Below are 22,220 nucleotides of genomic sequence, written 5' to 3'. Positions count from 1 at the left end.
TAGTGATCGCGATAGCCCCTTTAAGCGCACCACAGCTTTCCTCAATGAACTGTACCTAACCCCAGCCCCACCCCGGCCAGCTGCACCCACGTGGTAAATGGGGGTGTCGCCCGCGTTCGATGTATTAAAATTCTAACATGACTTCAAGGCTTTAGGGTCAAAATTGCAAATTTCTCAAGACTCCACTGTCTCGCAATTCCCAGAAGAAACTTGAGCACAAAGAAAACCAAACCAAATATAGAAAAATGACCAGAAAGCTTCGGAGTCGGGTTAGAATTTCAATATATCGAACGTGGGCTATTGACTCACAAAGCGTTTGCTTTACTTTGTTTTGTGAAAGGTTTGAACCCAGGAGTAATTTTATTCGTAGGTTGATCATCATGATCTTCAAGGTGAACGTACTAGGTCAGTTCTAAGGACTAAGGAGCTAAAAACCAACAACGACAGCGACGGCTGCGAAAACGTCCCTTAAAACGTGAAGTCGCGCTGCTTCAAACTTATTTCATCGCGCTTATTCCATCTCATCAGGCTCATCCTCGGTGTAAGAACCTGTTAAAATCACCGGTGAAGTAAAACAAAGAAAACAAAGAAGTCAACACAATAAAACCTAGAAAAACAAAAGGTACAAAACAAAGAAAGAGTTCACAGGTTCTTACACCGAGGTAAACCCTCTCATCGGGAGCCTTGTTCAATTCGTCAAATGTTGGCAATTTTTTTCTAGAGTTGAGTTCTAAAACACTGTATCGAAGTCCAGGAAAAGAAAAAGCGAGACGTTGTCTTGTGTTCGAATTCTCCACAAAACGTGAAATTAGGCATTTTCACGTAGTAGTCGTTCAGTGACCGAAAAGAAATGAACAAAGGGGCGTGATGCACGCAAAATTGTTGTTTTGCCAATCTAAACGAATTGTTTTTTGCCGTTCTCGTTGCTGTCGCCGTCGTTGTTGCTTAAGCTTCCTACTGTTGTTGACAGTGACTGACGTCTCGACAACCTGTACGGTAGTCACTGCACTTTCAGAGACAAATGTTTGCAACAATCCAGTGCATGTGAGACTGTTTCCATTTCAGTTACCAACGGCATCTTTTTGGAAAGATGGGACCGGATAGATTACAAGCGTGTTAAATTCCTCCTCATGGACCCTCGTTATCCAAGGCTTCCATCGAAAACAATATGTCTTCCTGAATTCCAGCAACCGCCAAGGTGGGCTGATTATTTCGGTGCTCGAGCAAGGACGTATTTTGTTCCACAGCAGACTGGAATTTACTACTTCATGCTCTGTAAGGGTATTTTGATATTTAAATCCGACCTCTGTCATGTTTGACAGGTTTTAATTTTAAAATTTGCCTACGGGCCTGAAAACTGGCTCCTGGGGCCCGTTTCTCGAAAGGCGCGGTAACTTTTTGGATCCGAAGGCAAATTTGAAAATCAAAACCTGCTGTTGAATAGTAGCATAGTACCTACCACCCAAAAGTAACAGGTCAATTTTGCTTCGCTAACCGATGGGTTCATTCTATCATTTTCAAAATTATCGAAATTTTGACCTTGAATGCAAACAGTTTGGTTCAAAAATAAGGGGGGGGCGACCTCCCGTGCCCCTCCCCTGGATCCGCCTCTGCGAAAGGAGGCACGGATGGACAAACTTGAAGAAGAGTGTAACGGATTGCAATTATCGTTTTTTAAAAACTTGTCAGTCTAATACACGCTTGGAAATTTTGACCTAAAATTCGGCCAACTTTTCGCGGCCGCGCGGAGGATTGGGTCCATGTGAATCCCCCAAAAAAATGGCGGCTCAAAGGGAACCTGACCAAGTGGAAATTATTAGTGGCATTAAAGGAGCATTAAATCGCCAGAAGTCGAAATTTTCCCGGCGGATTTCAAATGTACATAAGCTTAGAGATCTAGATCAAACATTTCAAGCGCTAGGGAAAGTGGCTGAGGCTGTTGTGAAGGGAAAATACGGTCCCCTTCGGGATCGATATCAGCATGAAATTTGTCCCATATATTCCATGTTGGAGCGCACAATGATACGTGCTAAGAAAGGAATTTATCGCCGACTTAGTCCGCGGATGAGTAAAATCCATCCTTGGATGATTTGTTTTGACGTCCCGATGCCACAGGAAGTGTTCAATTTATTGAATAAAGGGGTTGTAAATCTTACACGTTTTGGTGTAGATGTTTTGGAGCAGCCTTATTCAGTCACAATAACATTCTCAAGTATGAGAAGACTGTGTGCCCTATTTAATAAATTTGAGGACTGCCAAGGATTCACAAAGAAGCTAGGAGTTGGAAAAGGGGAAGTGAAACTCATTGTTGATGAAAGGAAGAATGGAATTATGAAATATAAATATAAAGAAGAAATGTTGGAATTGAAATTCCATTATGGCCATTGGAATGCCTTTGGTATCCTTCATCATTGAAGAGGGAACAGTGTTTTCTATACAGTTACTAATGATATATATGTTGTAGTTAGTTTTTTTTATCTCAAGTAATTTTTATTTTTCCTTTGTTTCATCTTTATTACCATACCTAAAAACCCTGAGTCGAATACCAATGAAGACAATTGGCAGAAGTCGCATTAGCAACTTGGGATCATTTGAGTCACCCTGAATTGCTTTCACTAGATACATAAAGCCATGCAAGATTAGGTGGGAATCTTTACCAGTTAACCTGTAAGTGAAGTCTTTATCTTTAGCTCTATCCTCAAGGAGCCACCTACCTAGTTGTTTTTTCATTTCTCCCTGCTTTAACATCTTGTTCCATGGCCTTTAAATATCTGGACATTGCCGAATTGGAGGGCAAATCATCAAGGCTATTTAATTTTTTGGGGAGGTTACTTACAGAAATAGCAAGATCAAGTAACATTGCATGAAAATGTTGGACACCATTATTCTTAAGGTGAAGTGGTTCAACAACTTCCTTGTCACATAGCTTATCAATTAATGGTTTGAATTCTTGTCTGGATTTTTTTACAGCAATAAATTGAGTTACTTTGGATCTCTTTGTTGATACTGCTAAATGACTAGGTATTTTTTTCTTGAAATCTTCAACCTGTTTTGCAACATTGATTCTTTCTGCATACTGCCAAGGCTTCCACTTACAATCATGAGATTCTCCATACTTCCCATTCAGTGCATTACAGTCATCTTTGGAGACATTAGCAATGCTAGAAAAATATTTAGCTACATTACTTAATTCCCCATTTATATATGCAAGGAATTTCATATCTCCTGGCAGGAGATCAAAAGAAAAGGTGACATTCTTACCCAATACTGTGTAAAATTTGCTCTCTATTTTTTCCATGTCTGTAGCAAGTTTCACTGTAAAACGAGAAACAACCATGTGGTCCTCCTTACAATTAGCTCCAAATAGCAAAAAATTGTCATTGGGACTAGCTGCCCTGGGCCCCACATTCAAAAAACTTATCAGCCATGACATAGATTGATCCCATTTCCCAAAAGGAGCCCCATCACCCCCTATGGCAACCTTAAATGCTCCCTCCCTCTCACTGAACCACACCAGCTTATCCCCAGGTTTCCTGTACTGATCAGTCTCAAAACAGAACTTGGCCAGCAGAAGTAGAAAGTTCTCCAGGTTTCTATAGACCCCATCAACCTGCTGATCAGGTGGAAGGTCATGGCATGGGGTTTCCCCCACATCAATTTCTTCAATTTTTTTCATTAACAACCCATAGGGAAGGAGTTTAGGAATTGGGATACCCATACCAAACAAAACTCTTTCTTTTGACACAGAACCTAGTTTCTTGGTGTGTTTCTTAGTATTTTTCATAACAAGAGCTGATCTTGTTTGTTCATATTTTACCTTTCCCATCAATCCTCCTGCGTAAAGCATAGAAAGTGAACAAATGACATTATGATCACTTTGCTCATACTGCTTAACCTGAGGTTTTATTACTGCTAGACTAGCTTTTCTCATCTTTTTTGATGAAGAAAAGTATTTAGATGGAACTGCTGTCTTCGCACATTTAGTCAGCGTAGAAAACATGCCATCCAAGGCTGGGGACCTGTCTTCAACAGATCCACCATTTACCTCTGTTGCTGCAACCAATGTTTCAAGTTGTCTTCTGCTGGCACTTCGCTGCGGCACGTTTAGCTTTCCCTCATCAGTGGGCACAGTTGGACTTTTTTTTTAGAGTGGATGTGTTAGCTGTCACTTCAAAAACTAACCTTCTTTTAGTCTTGACAGCGGGAAGATCAACTTTTACCGAATCAACATTTTCTTTTACGCGAGTTTTCTGCAAGTCCAAGAACGTAAGTTAACCCTTTAAGCCCTATGAATGATCAGCATCAAATTTCTCCTTGTAATATAAATACTTTGTTAAACAGAGTGATCATATGAGAATTGCGGACATGATCACACAAGATGAATTTGCTTGATATTTTATCAACTTCTTCCCACTACTTCTGTACGAAATGAATGTAGCGAATTTAACTTAGAGAACATTTACTCTGGAGTAAATTTTAGCGGATCGATGGAAAATCGCAAAAATAAGAACCCGCAAAATTTTCGTGCCACACGGTAGTCCTTTCTTTTCACTAAAAAAACCTTTTTCAAGCTAAACTTACCTTATTCTTGAGTCACTGAAGCCTTTTTTTTAAGGTACAAATTTCCTTTGATTTCGAAAGGTACTCCGCTCGAAGCGTAGCCCTCTGCTTACTGAGCTCCCCTACAGGAAAATTTGACATTGAATTTTGAATGTAGAATTTTGTTTTGAGTGGGAAAAACTCCCCTAGTACCCATTCCTCCGCAAATGGCCAAATTCTGACCAGACTCTTGAGCGAAAATGGCTTCCAAATGACCGCGCTATAGAACTGCTAATTAGGGACTGGAAACTGGGGACACTTAACTTGGCCAAAATTGGCACAAAAATTTCCAAGCGTGATAAGTTTTTCAAAGTTCATTGTGTTGTTTGTAAAGCAAACGCTTTGTGATTTTGTCATAAGAGAGTTTAAGCTTTATGTATACGGCGAACGGCAAACGTCAGGCTCGAGTAGAAAATTTCTCAAAATAGAAAAAGAGTAGATAAAAACAGCTCAAAACCAATTCTTATGAATAAAAAGTTGCGTGAAACTACTAATTTGGGCGTAGAAATAATGAACAGTAAACGACAAGCAAAGAGGAAAGTTGGTCACGTGATACGAATTCCCGTTTGCCGTTTGACGTAAACGTGATGCTTAAGGTGACTCGACCCAGTTTTTTTTGGGGGGTACCATCCTACTTTGAAGCTCTCTAGTATCCCCACCTTTACTTTTATCGTAAGTCTAACACATAGAATGGATAACATATAGATCAATCTACAATATAACATAAAATTTTTGGCGATCGGAGTAAATGTCACGTGGTTATAATGCCACGCCCCTTTGAAGTCTGAGTCGAAAATCTGCTGTTGCCGGCATTTTTTCGTGAAAATCTCTCGGCTACACATAGTGCACATTAGTGCCTTACGCTGAACAGAGTTTCACCAAAATCGCAAAGACCCAATTCGAGAAATTCAGCGGTTTCCAAATTTAGGTCATAATTTATGCGAAAATGATAAGCAAACTTTACCCGGATTATATCTAATAAACTATGAGATTCATCTCTTTATTTTTGGCATCGTTATAACAGATGGGTCCTTGCAAGTCAGCAAAACGCTTTAGGGCCTTGTAAATGCACGCGACTTCAAGCAAAGCAAACATATAGAAATTATAGTTTTCGCTATTTGTTGACGTTTGTCAGCGTTTAAGAGTCCTTCTCACGAAAAAAGCATTTTCTTAAAAATTCGTAGTTTTTTTTCCTTCAAATTTTTTCAGGGCCACAATTGATTAACTAGCTACCCGGACTCTGAATTTCATGGTCATTGAAAAACTGTGACATTATCTTCTATAAGCCCAAACTTGAGTAAACATTGAAGATTTTTAGCGTTTTGGCTGAGTTTGTGCTTTGGGAGTTGTCTATTGTTTCTAGTCTGTCATTATACAGCATTCTTGTTCAGCACGCGTGCAATGACCACGCTTGGCTGACTTCCGAATGCTCACCGAGATATAATAGTTTTGGTACAGTGAGACAGGCCATCGCGTGATACATAGAGGTTTAAATCACAATTTTTAATCAATTCTCGTGTTTCTTGTGCCTTTGCAAAAAAATCAAGAAGTGCTACAAACTAAATCTACTTACTATTAAAAAAATATCATTTTATCATAGACAACTCCCAAAGCACGAACTCAGCCAAAACGCTAAAAATCTTCAATGCTTACACAAGTTTGGGCTTATAGAAGATAATGTCACAGTTTTTCAATGACCATGAAATTCAGAGTCCGGGTTGTTAGTTAATCAATTGTGGCCCTGAAAAAATTTGAAGGAGAAAAAACTACGAATTTTTAAGAAAATGCTTTTTTCGTGAGAAGGACTCTTAAACGCTGACAAACGTCAACAAATAGTGAAAACTATAATTTCTATATGTTTGCTTTGCTCGAAATCGCGCGCATTTACAAGGCCCTAAAGCGTTTTGCTGACTTCACTGTAATTTTCAGGGAGTTATAATAACTCCTCTAGTGGGGCTAATTTAACTCCTTACAGTGGAGTTATTTTTCGTGGAGTTATTTTAACTCCAAAAAAGAGTTTAAAGAACTCTTTTTCAGGAGTAAAAGTGACCCCAGATATTGAGGAGTTAAAATAACCCCAAAAAAGGAGTTATCCTGTACCTAAAATTTTTACTCCACTTTCAGAGTTAAATTAACTCCAAAAAGAGTAAAAACAACCCATGTAAGGAGTACAAGTAACCCCATTTCGGAGTAATTTTAACTCCAGACTGGGAGTAAAAAGAACTCTTTTTCAGGAGTAAAAATGACCCCAAATTCGGAGTTAAATTAGGAGTTAAAACAACCCCAAAAAAGGGGTTATCCTGTACCTAAAATTTTTACTCCATTTTTGGAGTTATAATAACTCCCTAAAAATTACGGTGTTGCAAGGACCCATCTGTTATAACGATGCCAAAAATAAAGAGATGAATCTCATAGTTTATTAGATATAATCCGGGTAAAGTTTGCTTATCATTTTCGCATAAATTATGACCTAAATTTGGAAACCGCTGAATTTCTCGAATTGGGTCTTTGCGATTTTGGTGAAACTCTGCTCAGCGTAAGGCACTAATGTGCACTATGTGTAGCCGAGAGATTTTCACGAAAAAATGCCGGCAACAGCAGATTTTCGACTCAGACCTCAAAGGGGCGTGGCATTATAACCACGTGACATTTACTCCGATCGCCAAAAATTTTATGTTATATTGTAGATTGATCTATATGTTATCCATTTTATGTGTTAGACTTACGATAAAAATTAAAGGTGGGGATACCAGAGAGCTTCAAAGTAGGATGGTACCCCCCAAAAAACTGGGTCGAGTCACCTTAAACTCGTCCCTATTCAAAAGTAATAATTCAAGTTACTGGCATCATGAATAAAATAAACTAGCCAGCCTTTACACAGAAAAGAAACTTAGGAATCAATGCATACACCATAACTCTTTTTCTTTCAGCTTCTGACGCTGGAAGCGAGCTGTATCTTAGTACCAATGAGAAACCTGACTCAAAGTCACTGATTTCTTACGTAGATGGAGGATTTGCAACATATCCATTTGAGTTTGACAGGTGGTATAAAAGTTCTATTAATTTCTCAGTGATAGCGTCTTTTTGTAAATGTTTCCCCCTCCTTACACAGACTCGAGGGTTCGGGATAGTTACAGGTGGCCGTCTTTACTTTTAAATTACCGCCTTTAAGCTGTGGATAATCTGTGGAAAATCCACTTGAACCCCGATTTGGCGATTTCGGTAGACTCGTACCCAGTCCTATTTATCTTTTTTTGGGGTGAGAGAAGACTGGGGCTAGGTCAGAGGCGCGCGAGGACTCATGGGAAGGGACGAAAGAAAAGTTCTTCTTCGTCCCTTCCTTTTCGGCACATTTGAGACCAAGATTGCCGTACGTAACGGTCAGCGCTCGAGCTCAATCTTATATAAGGAAAATTGTGAACTGGGAACAATCTATAAACAAACTCGAGGATGAACATACCATGTTATTGATTTCAGTTCTTTGCTGTTTGCAGAAAACAGCGTACCGCACACAGTATAGAGTTAAGAATATTAACTGAAAAGTTAGTTAAGTTCATATTAAGCTCCGAGACTTGGGGATGTTAAAAAAAAACAACAACAAAGAAAGCAATTTTTTTAATTTTTTTAATTAAGCTTCAAAGGGTCAGATTGGGTGACGGGATTAAATAAAGGACCATATCGGGGACAACCAGTAATATAATCAACCTTATATGTATGAATCTATGCAGGTATAGCGGCCAAATATCACTTCCTATTTCTCTGAAGAAGGGAAAATATTATTACATGGAAACTATAATGAAAGACGATCATCAAAATGATCACTTAGAAGTTGGAATGCAGGCACCTGACGGGAAAAATTACACAGTGATACCCTCGGCCTTCTTGAGGACCACTTTGCCTGTTCCACCAAGTAAGTCTGGCAAGTTATGTACTGTTTGAAGCCAACAAATCAGAAATAACTGTAAAAGAATTATACAAATAAACTTCTCCTAAACAGCCACCATAAATGGCAGGTTTCGATCAGTGGTCGGCAAAATGAATCTCACTTGAAAGAGTTCGGTGCGAGGAAACTGTCAAGTTTAAAGGGCCCTGCAACTCGGCTGTCGACTCACGATACGAGCCGTATGAACAGAAAAAGTCATTGCCAAGTAAAATATAAAGAGTCCATTTAACAAATTGTTGGTTCGAACGTGTCGTACGAATGGACGGAATCATTTTCTACTTGCATGGAAGATCCGGCAGAGTGACGTTATTTGTCGAACGGAAAAATGCATCTCATTTAAGAGAGCTGGAAATTGCCCAGCATTGGCCACACAACGAGTTGTCGACTCGTATGAGCCGTATATATAAATTGAGAAACTGAAAATCATTGTCAACTGCGAAAAAGGAGTTGTCACAAAAGAATGTGTAAAGGGCTAAGAGAAGGACGTGTCCTATTCTACATTCGTCTCGAGATAAACCCCGCGGGTAACGTGGATAAAGATACTTCTCACGTTGCTTTGGATTTTTCGTGTTTTTTTCGCATGACTGCTGAACGAAGCCCACAACATGTCTGCCACAGGTCAGTCATCGCCGTAGCAGCGATGAACGCACAATGAGCTCGAACAATACATCTCATTTAGAGAGACTTCAAAGATCTTTAAATGATATGAGGGGCTCTGCAACAAATTGTCCTCTCGTTCGAATTTAACGAGTGGAAAGATTGAATCTTTGTGGACTTGAAATAATATAAGTTCCCAAACGATAAAATTGCGTCTCATAATATATCAGAAAGTTAGCAAGAAATTTTCCAGCACGTTGATTTAAGGTGCTCTGAGACAAACTGCTTGTTCGTGCGATTGCACGAATAGACAGGCTTGTTTTTGACTCGACAGAATAAGTTGTCGAACAGAAAATGGATGCATTTTTGATTGGAAAATTTTCCTTTGCAAATAGGAATGAACGAAAGGAAAACTTACCAATTCAAATGGAATGGACTCTCACCATTATTAACTAAAAGACTAGAAAGATTTGTACATAGTAAAATTCTCACCCAATTAAGTTCTTGCAAGATATCTCTACACCAGTAACGTCGGCCACCAGCTGCAATGTATGTGTTTTTAGACTTCATTTAGAATTTGCCTCTGCTGTAAGAGATCCCTACCAGCAATATCACATAGACAAGGTTGGAGCGGTCAAGAGACGAGCAGCAAGATTTATAAAACGAGATCAAGACTGGAATGCTGCGTTTACTGTCCATAGACCCTTTGAAAGAAAGAAGAAAAATTCAGCACTTTCCAACATTAATGTACGTACCAAGCACTCAACAACATGATTACTTTACCAACACCACGGCACTACAAGCAGTCGCAAGCCACTCGACGTATATTCAACCCAGCGCTCGCTGACTATCATTTGTTTAGCTTCCTTCCGAAAAATGGAATAATGAAAATGGAATGTTATCCCTTCGATGATAAGAGCAGAAAGTTACTTTGCTTTTGTAGGGGGGAAATCATCTAAGCAATGATTTTTTAGTTAATCTTATATAATATTTGTTTATTTATTTTATTTTTCTTTCTTTTCTTGTTTTCTGCGTTTTCTTTTCCCTTTTGGGTAAAAAATTAAGGGAGCCTGAACTTTACGAGGTATCCCACACTTCAACAACTGTAATATCACAGAAGTAGCTGGTTGTTAAATCTACCGTTTTATTATCATTATTATTATTATTATTATTATTATTATTATTATTATTATTATTATTATTATTTTAATTTGTTTTTTCAGCTGACAATTTGACAGCATCTGCTAGCTGGTAGTGATTTTCTATGAATCTGCGATGTAGGTGTCCAGCAGGTGGCTCATCTTACTTTAATGTCTGTCTGACAAAAAGTAATTTAACCATCAAAAGTAAAACATCGTGAAACGTCCTTGTTGATTCGTGAACCAGCGACGTGCAATGAAGTATTTAACTGCAGTTCTTTACTGCGCAGTATACTCTTTGCTTTTTCAGTTTTCAAAAGGGCGCCAACAAAGTGAAAAACAGCGCGTATCAACAGGTACGTTAAGTGCTTTTAGCACCATTGTAATTACTTTGTTGTTGTTGTTCGTTCTCACGATCCAATAATTGAGGGGGGACATGAGGGTTTACGGTATTAAGGTAATGGGCTTTTTTTCACGCGTTATTTCGGTAATTTCAATTTTAACGTGCGGTATTGCGGTATCATCTAGCTCTGCGGTATACGGTTTTTCATCATTTTGGCTGACAGTATTCGGTGAAATAAGATTGTTCACAGTATAACGGTACCAGTAGACATATTAAAATACTGCAATGCTGATCGTACTACGTGAAAATTAATTGTGCAAGACATCAACACGACACCGAAAGAACTCAAAACAGAGCGGGATTGTAGCCATAGACAGCTGTTTCACCCTCTTTGGGGCTCGTCAGTATGGCGTAACAACCAGAGAAAGCTCTGATGAAAAATATCCGCGCACTCTGATTTAAGCCCTAACCTAGAACTCTCAACCCACAGAATCACGCCATGCTACGTGTCTTCTGGGGGGCAAGAGTCCAAGTGTTAAGTTGATGTCTCGCAGAGAAAATAAAGAATTGGCCAAAACCGTACCGTTTATTTGCGCTTTCCTTTCGATACAATACGCAAAACAAAACACAGTAGGACGTAAAGGTCAATAAAAGTTAATATTTAGAAGTCTTGAGACATAACGGTAAATGATTACGCCATTTGTGGGTCATTTTGTGACAGTTAATGGTAGATAATATACAATGTGATTGTAGTTGCATCCAATGATAATGAGTCGTCTCACCTTACCAAGCTTTTCGATCTGTGTACCTGTGCCGGTAATTCGAGGTCTTACATGTTTTCTCACAATGGCAGAGGTCGCTGAGGTTGAAGACGGCGTGGTCATCATTGACTGTGTGGCAATTTTTTATGAAGAGGGCGGAGGAGACGATCATGTCGATCATTATCGCAACAAGAATAAGTTTAGATGTCGGGTTTCGAGAATTGAAAAACGCCTTGTAAGGTTAAAAGAGAAAATTTGGTAAGTTTGCCTTTTACCGGCGAGGATCAGAGACGGGTTTATTTGCTTGATTAAAAAGAGTGATTGTGTTTTTGTGCTGATCCTAGAGGCTGAACATGGACTGGTTAGAAAGCGGCGAACATTTGGTTCCCGGAAACCACCGTGCAACCGTAAGTAATATCATGAACGGAATTACCGTAAATCCTCTATTAAGCCCCCCCCCCCTCAAATAAGCCCCCTCCCACTAACAAGCCCCCCTTTTCAGGGGAAGGAAAGTAATAAGTCCCCCATCCCCTCCCCTAGTTATTCTTCACCAATAAATGATATACTGTATCAATGACTCACGACCTCCGACTGTTAAGCTTCGTGTATGTAGCAGGGGTACCATATTTGTCAATAAAAGGTATACGAAAGGGGTATACGAAAGGGGTCCCTTTTCTGACCGTCGGGGGCGCCAATAACAACTAAAACCGTTCGTTTCTAGATAATTTTTTTCTTCGGGGGCCCCTAACCCGGAGAGATCACCTCCTTTGTGTCCATGCAGTGGCGTTTCCATCAACCAGTTTATTTCCGGATCGATTTTCAAGCGAATTTTGACTATCAAATAAGTATTATAAATAGAGATGCAAAAGCTAGTGACCAGAAAATAGTATTTGCGTGAATGACCTTTGCGCATTTGCTTATGCTCGACATCAAATAATGAGAAAAAACAAAGTATATTAGCGTCGGAGCTTCATTTACTGAGGTCAATTAAATGAATCTTTTACAAGTGTAATTTCCAAGTGTCAGTAACCATTGTGACACTCTCTCAGTCCCTAAAAAAATGTCTGCACTTGTAAGGTACACTTCTGTAAAAGTTTTTCACTGAGCTGCAGTACAGCACCCGGTCCCAGCCCCTCTTGAGGCTTCACTCAAGTAGTAAATGAGAGTAATTGACTCGCAAAGCGCGCGAATTTACTTTTGTTTTGTTAATATTTGCATCATTCCAGTGAGACTGTTTCCATTTCAGTTACCAACGGCATCTATTTAGAAAGATGGGACCGGATAGATAATAAGCGTATAAAATTCCTCCTCATGGACCCTCGTTATCCAAGGCTTCCATCGGAAACAATATGTCTTCCTGATTTCCAGCAACCGCAGAATTGGGCTGATTATTTCGGTGCTCGAGCAAGGACGTATTTTGTTCCACAGCAGACTGGAATCTACCACTTTATGCTCTGTAAGTCCATTTGACGATTCGTACTTAAGGATATCAGAAAAAAGTTGTTCGTTTAGTTTCGTCTCTAACTACCTGAGGGAATTACTCATTCCCGTCTATTCTCTCTTTACACATACATGTGCTTATTGTGGTAAGATTAGATTTAGGGAAAAGTCTTTTTACTTTCTTCCTGAATTGGCGCCACTAAGCGGCTGACAATTCATTACTAGAGTGATCAAGAAAATATATGTTCTGCAAAGGCAAGCATGATCGCTCGTTTAGCCTGTTCCAGGGACTTCCAGGCGTTCAGGGAATCTTCAGATAGTGGACAGTGGCCGCGCGAAATGGAGAGTGGAGAGAGAAAAAAAGAGGAAAGGAAGTGGAAAAGAGGAGGGAAGGGTTTGTTCTCTCCTAACCCCCACCCTCCCCCCGCTGTTTTTTCGTGCTCATTTTTCTTTGCCCCTTCCTCACAATCTGAAAGCCCGGAACAGGCTATCGTTCGCCTGAATTATGCTAAATGAAAGAAAAAACAAACAAACAAACAACAACAACAACAAAAAACCGCCTGCTCTGCAGGCTAACTAATTCCCAGCCAAGAGAAAGCTTCAGCAACCTCCACGACGACTTCAGTGAAAACGTCGCTAAGAAATGAATGTTTGTTGTTTCAAGCGTATAGTTAGACCCGCTTAATTTGTCAAATGTGAGTGATTTTTCCTTGAGTTGAATTCTTAAAGACTGTTTTTAGGTTTAAACAGAGAAATTCGTAAGTCGCACTGGGAAGTTTCAAAGTCATAGTCGTGCAGTGGGCGCCAAAGAAATGTATGAAAAAGTGTGATGCACGTGGGTAGGTACTTTAATAACCCTACTTAAAGTACTTACCCACGTGCAGAACTGTACACTCACCAGCCGCTGTACAGGAAATGAGCCTGCGTTCCTCCCTGCAAAAACAAAGGAGCCCGTTTAACGTCCTTACCGGTAAGGAGCAAGGAGACAGGCTGTATTCGCAGGCTGGTTTCTTCGAAAGTTCCGGTAACTTTTTGGTACATTCAAGATCAACGTTCTAATAGTTTTTAAAATTAGACAATGAAGCTATTTTCATTGATATGTTTGCTCCGAAATGGGCACGCGGGCTCCATAACTTAGCACGTTTTCCCTCCTGGGACCCTTGCATTACCCCTGGGTATTGAGCGTAGTATTTAAATGCTTTGGCAACATCAGGATCAGTGATCCGATCGCTTTTCTATGCGTTCATGCTCCGAGAGGGCAAATATACTTGCGTTTTTTGTGCCGTTGCGGCTTTCATCGGTGAGCATGGCCGAGGCTCCTGTCGCCATCCTTCCTTATGTTCTGGAAGCCGTTCGCCCGGCTGCGATACCTCGTTCGAGTTACCTTCGACTGGATTTCATGGCGGGTATCTTTCTCCATTTCATTTTCTTAGCGTGTGTCGCTTCGACTTGTTTCATAGCGTACGTCGCTTTCAGCTGTTATGGCATGTGTCGCCTTCACGTTGGTTTTTCTCGACGTGTGTCGCCTTCCAGTTAGCCATTTCTGGCGTGAGTCGCTTTCACTAGTTTCATGGTGTCTTTCGTATTTTGCTCTCCATTTTGTGTTCATAGCGTGTGTCGCTTATAAGTTTTTTTTTTCATGGCGTGTCGCCTTCAGGTTGTTTTTACGGCGTGTGTCGCCTTCCAGTTAGCCATTTCTAGCGTGTGTCGCTTATAAGTTGTTTTCCTGGCGTGGGTCGCCTTCCAGTTAGCCATTTCTGGCGTGTGTCGCTTTCACCCTATTTTCGTGGTGTCTGTCATATTTTGCTCTCCATTTAGTCTTCATAGCACGTGTCGCTTACAACTTGTTTTCATTGCATGTAACACCTTCAAGTTGTTTTCATGGCGTGTGTCGCCTTAAGGTTAGTGGCATTTCTAGACTAGTTTGTATAACGTGCTTTGCCCACATTTTTATTTTTTACTTTCGTCGTGGGTGTCGCTCTTAGGTTTCCTCAGCCTTTATAGCGCGTATCCCTTTCAGGCTGGTTTGTTTATAGTATTTTCTGCTCCTAATTTTAAATTAACTAACTGATAGTTATCTAATAGTTTTCATGTGTGTGTCACTTTCAGTCTAGTATTTGGAATCTTCTGCTCTTATTTATTCAGTATGTCGCTCCTCCCTTTTGGGATCGTTTTTCATGGTGTGTTGCTTCTTTTGTCCTCATGTGCGGCGCGTCATTTTGGTCTTGTATTTCACATTTTCTATACTTTTTCTGTATGCGTGCTCCTTCACATATCCTGTAGTTTGTCGCGTTTTTCATTCACGTTCGATGTTGTTTACTTTTTCTTTTCCGCAACTAGTTCTAGTATTCGGAAATTTTCTTCTCTATTTCTTTGTTTGTTCGTCAATGTTGTTTCAGAAGTACTAGAAGTAATCGGAGCTTAGGAGAGTGCGTTCGATATGTTTGTAGGCGTACAGGTAGCAGTTGAGGCGGAAGGGTGGTTGCGATATTGATAAATATGGTTAGTATACACACTCATTGATCTTGGTGAATTAAGCAATCTGATTGGCTCGCTATCTCGGACTATTCAACAATTTTCACCTCCTAGCGAGTGGATAATGTGTGAGCTCGGTTTTTCCCATTTTTATAGCGAAAGATCTTTTAAAAGTCGACAAAATCCAAGGGTTGACCTTTTTCAGGCAAGAAAAGACTTCGAAGGATTCAAAATGGCGTTTTTCCATTTACTGCAGTTGAGTTTTGTGGTCGATGGGTTGTTTACAACTCCCGTTTATTCGCCTAGAAGAAGCCGTCTCGTGAGCTCAGCGTTTCCTAACAAGAAAAATTTGGCTCAAAAACGAAGTTTATTTAAGCCAAACAAATTTGAAAGTAAATGTTTGCAGAAATTCTACGTTTCAAGTAAATAGGAGAAAGAATGCTACATGAAGACGAAGTCTTACCTCGAGGAACCGAATCGCCATTTTTGTCAGCACTTCATGCGTAGAACGACACAAACCTTTTCGGCTGTAAACTTGGCGAGTCAACAGAAAACAACAAAGCTCCTCTTTTCTTCTCTGCTAAGGAAACAATTCAAACTTTTAGCGGTTCCATTTAAGTCATTACGCTGTTGTTTGCGAAGTGATAAGCTTGTGAATTGCCATGTTTGAAAATTCTACAAAGATCTATTTTTAAAATTTCGCGTATCTAGCTCACCTGATCTGTCAATCAAATCGTACTTTTTAATGGTTTCCTCTCTGATTTTGCTGAGATCACTTCGTGTGTTTTTACTAAAACAATTGTTCTTTTCATTCTCGGTGAATAGTGGCTTTAGAAATATTTACCTCGATTTCAAAGAATAATTTAATTATTCAGTATTGTTATTACAAGTTTTTATTACTATGTTGAAACTGTAACAACCCCTCCCCCCAACCCCCTCCCGGCAAGGAAACACTTCAAACGTTTCTTCCTCCCCCTCCCTCATGATTTGGCCTAGTCCCCGAAAACACGAACAGCTTTCAGGGCCCGATAAGTTAGCGGGACTTTGGAGAAATGGGCCAGCCTGAGAGAACGGGGGAAATCGAGGCTAAGCCGACGTTTTGCTCATAAAATCACAGGCGGCCCAAACGTAGTGTGTGTCAATATGTTAATATTCACATGGACAAAATGGGATGAGTCGTCGAAACTCCCGTGAACTAAAATAGTCCAAAAGTCAAAATATAACAAAACAAAGCTAAGATACCTTTAACTGAACGTCTCCTTCTTTTCCTGGCCGGTTAAAGTGGCATTTTGTTGAGTTTTGCAATCGTAGGTTCTTTAGTGGATAGTACCTACGATTGTAAAACCCAAACAAAATGCCACTTTAACAGGCCAGGAGAAGGAGACGTTCAGTTAAAGGTGTCTTAGCTTTGTTTTGTTATATTTTGACTTTTGGACTATTTTAGTTCATGGGAGTTTCGACGACTCATCCCATTTTGTCCATGTGAATATTAATATATTGACACACACTACGTCTGGGCCGCCTGTGATAAAATCAATTGGTTTTTGACGTTCCCGTTGCTGCAGTTGTCAAAGTTACTTAAGCCTCCTAATAACAGCTGCGAAAGAAAATTTTACTGATTGTACTTGATAACTCTTTTTTCAGCTTCTGACGCTGGAAGCGAGCTGTTTCTTAGTACCAATGAGAAACCTGACTCAAAGTCAAAGATTTCTTACGTAGATGGAGGATTTGCAACTTATCCATATGAGTTTGACAGGTGAGATAAATAGAGAATATTTCATGGAAAGTGCTGGCGTACGGTATTTACGCACGAGTTGTTGACGTATCAGAAATCGAACGAGTGAGCGCAGCGAGCGAGTAAGATTTCTGATACAAAAACAACGAGTGCGTAAATACCGTACAAAGCACTTTCCATGTGGTATTGTGTTTATTATATACATACTGAGACATTCATCATTTTGGCGACCTTTTTATTTTAAATCTTTCAAAAATATTAAAATTTGGCGCCACACACTTGCCGCAAAATGATAACGAAAACGAAGTATCAGCTTTTTAGTAAAAACCTTTGTTAAAAAAACATAAATGACGGTAAGGATATGAGGTAATCCAAGAACTATAAGTAATCTTAACTGTTTGTTCTCAATTCACAATTGAAAATGAGTGAATTTAAGTAAAATGGCCGGTTTCAATATAAGCTTAAGCTTAAATGAAAGGCAAAGTAGCTCCGACAAAAAGCACAACAAAAGCTTACGTCTCGTTCTGTTTTTTGCCTTTCCGCTGTTGTTTCGCCGGCTCTCTACCGTTTTCTTTATCAACAGTGAAACAAACGAAACTATTCCACTCCATTTCCGAAATGTTTTTCACTTTTTGAGCGAGAAAAACTCTTTGAGTAAAACTTTTCTCGTTGAATGTCTGCGAAGCGGCGGGGAAGCGGCGCTGCAAGCTGCAATAAAAGGCGGGAATTTTGGCGCGAAACTCACACACCTCTGTGGCTTCTGATTGGACGTATCATTTTTCTCACACGTGAAAAAACATCGTTCGCGATTCTTATTGGACGTATCACTTTTTTCACGTGTGAAAACCATCGTTCGCTCCTCTGATTGGCTAGAACTAATTTGCGTACGAAAATTTACGACATAGCTTTTTGGTGAGTATTTCTCAGTATGTATATAATAAAAGCTCCTATTTATAGTATATTTTGTAAATGTTTGCCCCACCTTAAACAGAATAGACTGTGCGGGATAGTCAGAGAAGGCAATCTTGATTTCAAATTACCGACTTTAATCCGGGATTCCGGTCCTCTTTCAAAACACTTAAGACGAAGATGGCTGTCCCTGTCGGTCAACGCTCGATCTCCACCTTACGGAAAAATGGGGGACTGGGAATAGTCTACTGGAGTATCAGACTAAAGGACTTAAGGACGCTGCCCACTATTGTTACTGCGCACATATTCTGCGCATGCCAAGGTGGTCACGCGCGACGCGAAAGAAATGCGCAACACGTACGACACGCGGACTGGTTTTGTCTCCTTAAGTCTGGGAGGTTCTAGTTATTTCTTGTGGAAAAGATGCGTCGTTTTTCAACAGATGAAAAATAATTTCTATTTACCTTGTCAGTTCTTTGAAAACCGAAAAAGTACGCGCATGTTGCTATTTCTGCCGTTTGATCGATCTGACCTAACATTTTATAGTCAAACAAAAGTCAATTATAAAACATCAAAAGTTATTGCTTCAAGATGTTACGCTTAGAGCTTGGGTAAATCCCTTAATAGGCAAGGATCAGTAAAATAGCTCTAAGTCCTTCGCTTAATCGAGAAACTGCAAGCTTACCTTTCACTCGCGTCCTTCGCGTTTTATCGGCTAATCGGCTATAAAGACATTGCCGAATATTTCTTTAATTTTGTAAAGATTTTATGTAATTATTCACCAGGAGATAGATTTAAAGCGTTCGAGCACATACAGATGTCCCTTTTATTGAGAGTCCGAGGCTTTTATTTGTTGAACAAACAAGAAAAAGAGAGTTCATAGACATGGGCTTCATTGTCATTCGTCCCCCCTGGCTGAGGTGCGAATTCCTCGCAGAGCTGCCGCTCGTGCGCATTTTCTGGTCATAAACAAAGGTGCTGGACAGTCCTATCTGAGCTTCGATAAAAGGTAGCTTACAATCCCAATACCTTTTTCCTGAATTGGAAGCAACGTTCAGCAGAAAAAGCCGTTGAGGATGCATTGCAATTCAGCAAAATGTATGTAGCAGGCGTTTAAACCAAAACTGCCAAGAGATATTTTAAAAATGTCGAGGAACAAGTCATTCGACGTCAGAGCAAGGTTTGGAGCAATTTATAGTGCTTCTTAAACTAAAAACTACCTTTTAAAGAATACCACGATGGGCAATCAGCTTTCGTTTTCATTTTTAGCAAACACTGAATTTACCTGTCCCAAAAATTCGAACTGGTGGCTCCTTCTAGATGATAGCTGTTTATTTTTGAAATTCCAAAACAATTTCGCAGCTGAATTTTGAGCGACTTTTAGTTTGAATTACGGACTTCTGCACCAACGATTTTTCTGAATTTTCTCCGGCATATTTATTATGTCAATGAAAGCCGACACCAGAAATTTCAGTAAAAAATATCAGCAAAATTTTTTACTAGACGTGATTTTCTTTGAACAGTAGGGTCCTTTTAAGCGCTAATTTCTCGAGAAATATTTACCATCAGTGAAATCGGAATATTTCGTACTATTGCCGAATGATATCTGTTGTTCTTTGCAAAGTTTCGCAGCCATCGTTCTAAAAACGAAAAAGTCATGACGGAAAATTTGTCACAGCAAAATGCTCTAATATCAATGACGGAGCCACCTTAATTGTAGTAAGCTGTGTGAAAGTTTATAGGAAAATCTAATGAGCGAATTTTATGTAAGCTGAGCAAAAGTGAATTTTAAGGTTGTATTCAATCGTTCACGTTGCCATGGAAACTATGAAAACGTCAAATTTTACCTGTCAATCAAAATTTTTCATCAGTTTATTATTCACTTGCCAGGTTTAAGCGTGGAGGCAAACGCGTGGAGAGGGGTAACTGCTGATAACTTCCCAGCTGTGCTGATATTTCAAAAAAAGACGTATAAAGAGCAGTTGTTATGTTATCATTTGTTGCTTATTTTGAAACTTTGTTACAATTATCATTGCGTTTGTGCCAGTTCACTTGTACACTCTGAAATTTGGGGAAAAAATAACTTTTTATCATTTTTCTAAAAGATGCCTATTCAGCGTTTTTCTCCATATTGAAGCGCAGTTATCTCTCAAAAATGTGTGGTTACCCCCAGTTTTCTTTTTGGATTTCAATAGCCCCTGATATGATCTACTTGTCTCACATAGTTATTATCTGGGAAAAAATACCTTCCATTAGTGGGCACCGTCCTTAAGGACGCAACGAACCATGTTATTGACTTCAGTTTCTTTTCGCCGAAAACAGCGTACCGAACACAGTATAGTGTTAAGAGAATAAAAATTAAAAAGTCATATTTACTCATCCCTGGATCTTAAGATACAGGAATGAATTTTAATATATCAAAACAAGACAAACATTAGTCCTAATTGATCTACGAGCCCCTTGGTCTTTCGAACAGGTGAGTAAATATGGATCACCCAAAAGACACTTTAATAAACTTTTGCTCCCAATAAAGAAAAGCGGATAAAACGCACCTCGCCAGTGCCGGGTTAGCCTGTGTACGGCCTCTCCCTCCTCTCCCTAATCCCTATTCTATGGAGCTTTAGCAACGACGACAGCGACGGAAACGAGAACGGCAAAAAGGCAGTAGTTTAATAAGCAAAACAGCAACTCTGCACGTGCATCTCGCTTTTTCTGTACATTTCGTTGCTTTCACTGCACGAGTACGGGGTGAAATTCTTTTCATGCCACGTTTTATGGAGGACGCAAACTTAGGACGACGAATTTCTCTTTCTCTTTTTTAAACTTAGTGTTAGTCTCTAAGAATTCAATGCCAGGGAAATTCATCGAAAAATGGCATGTTGGACGAGTTGGAGTAACCGCAACAAAGTCTGAAAAAAAGCGCAGTCTCTTTAATAGCGACGTTTTTGCTAACGTCATCGTTGTCGTCGTCGTTTCTAACGCTCGCTTCTGTTAGACGGGCTTATACAGAGTGAGTGGCGGGGTGCTTTTGAGCGGCAGTTTACGGAATTCATACCTGGACCTCAAGCCTCGAAGATAACAATAAATTTATCCCGGAGTTGTCAATCGATAAAATCGGTATCGATAAAAGTCGATAGCACTCTAGTGATTTTTATCGATTGATAACGGAAATCGGTGAAAATCGATAATCTAAATTGGTGTGTCAGATCGATAGTATCGATTTTCATGATTTTAACGATTTGTAACGGTAAGTCCCACCTTGTTGTTTTTTGGCACACGTTAATCAGTGCAGCTGAGAAAACACATCAATGAGTAACAACTGATCAACAAACTGGAAAATATGAAATGTGGAAACTATTACAGACTCAAAATTCTCTCTAAAACCGAGATCCTTTGGTACATAATAACAAAAACTGTTAGATTTAATTACATTCGTAGTTCTCGCAGGCAAGTACCACGAGAAATACAACCTTAGATAAATGATTTCCCAGCCTGAATTTCAGACATCCTCTAGGGTCGAAGGGATGCCTGAAATTCAGGCTAAAAGATTTCCCTAGATAGCTTTTGACCGTTTTCCGTTATTATTCGATAAAATCACTTGATCGCTAACGATTTTTATCGATTCGATTTTTATCTATTGACTACTCCGGCAAGTAACTACACCCGGAACTGAAGTTATTTTGAAAGGGTGGCAGATCTAAATCGTGAAAAAACTGGGCGCCTACAAACCTGGCCAATATCGGCAGTCAGAAGAAGACTTTAAAGCGAGTTTAAAGAAAAGATAAGATTCACAAATTCAGCAAATTCACAGTTTACATGAAATTAGTTTTCATTTTTGGATGAACAGAAGAACAGATCTATCTTCCGATATAAATCGATGGAAAATCTAGGTAAATCGATAAACGAAACGAGTGTGTCATCGATTTCTACCGATTGATCGATACAATCGATATCAATGAAATCGGAGTAACCGATTTTTATCGATTTATCGATTAATAAATTGATACCAATTTTTATCGATTGACTACTCCGGAAATTTATATGTTCTCTTATCTTATTAATCTAAGAGCCTCTTGGTCTCTGGAGAGGCAGGTATAAAGTTAACCCCCCTTCCCCCCCCACACACACTATCTCCTCTATTATGTCTGGGGGTAAGTGGGCCGCTGTAAACAGGCTAATACAGAGTGAGCTTTTAGTTTTACTGACGGGATTAAATAAAGGACCATATCGGGGATAACCAGTAATATAATCAACGTTATATGTATAAATCAATATAGGT

General features: G+C 39.6%; 1 protein-coding gene, 1 long non-coding RNA gene and 1 pseudogene across 2 annotated transcripts in view; 2 read left to right on the top strand and 1 right to left on the bottom strand.

The window, feature by feature from the left end:
* Nucleotides 1-2,473: 2,473 nt before the first annotated feature.
* Nucleotides 2,474-4,701, bottom strand: LOC140937841 (uncharacterized; annotated as a pseudogene).
* Nucleotides 4,702-10,473: 5,772 nt separating this feature from the next.
* Nucleotides 10,474-12,822, top strand: LOC140937128 (uncharacterized). The gene is made up of 3 exons (XR_012165437.1): nucleotides 10,474-10,634; nucleotides 11,727-11,789; nucleotides 12,629-12,822. It is a non-coding gene; the product is annotated as an uncharacterized lncRNA (long non-coding RNA).
* A 1,306-nt stretch (nucleotides 12,823-14,128) lies between these two features.
* The window catches only part of LOC140937840 (uncharacterized), a 23,459-nt gene continuing 15,367 nt past the window's right edge, over nucleotides 14,129-22,220 (top strand). Inside the window, exons 1-3 of the mRNA XM_073387416.1 lie at nucleotides 14,129-14,228; nucleotides 16,942-17,053; nucleotides 22,219-22,220. The exon at nucleotides 22,219-22,220 is cut by the window's right edge and continues 180 nt beyond it. Of these exons, the coding sequence (XP_073243517.1) occupies nucleotides 14,129-14,228; nucleotides 16,942-17,053; nucleotides 22,219-22,220 (214 nt within the window). The remainder of the gene's footprint in view (nucleotides 14,229-16,941; nucleotides 17,054-22,218) is intronic.

The sequence above is a fragment of the Porites lutea genome, chromosome 5 (assembly GCF_958299795.1).
Source record: "Porites lutea chromosome 5, jaPorLute2.1, whole genome shotgun sequence".
Lineage (NCBI taxonomy): Eukaryota > Metazoa > Cnidaria > Anthozoa > Scleractinia > Poritidae > Porites > Porites lutea.
The sequence above is the reverse complement of the archived record's forward strand: the minus strand, read 5'-3'. Positions and strand labels throughout refer to the sequence as shown.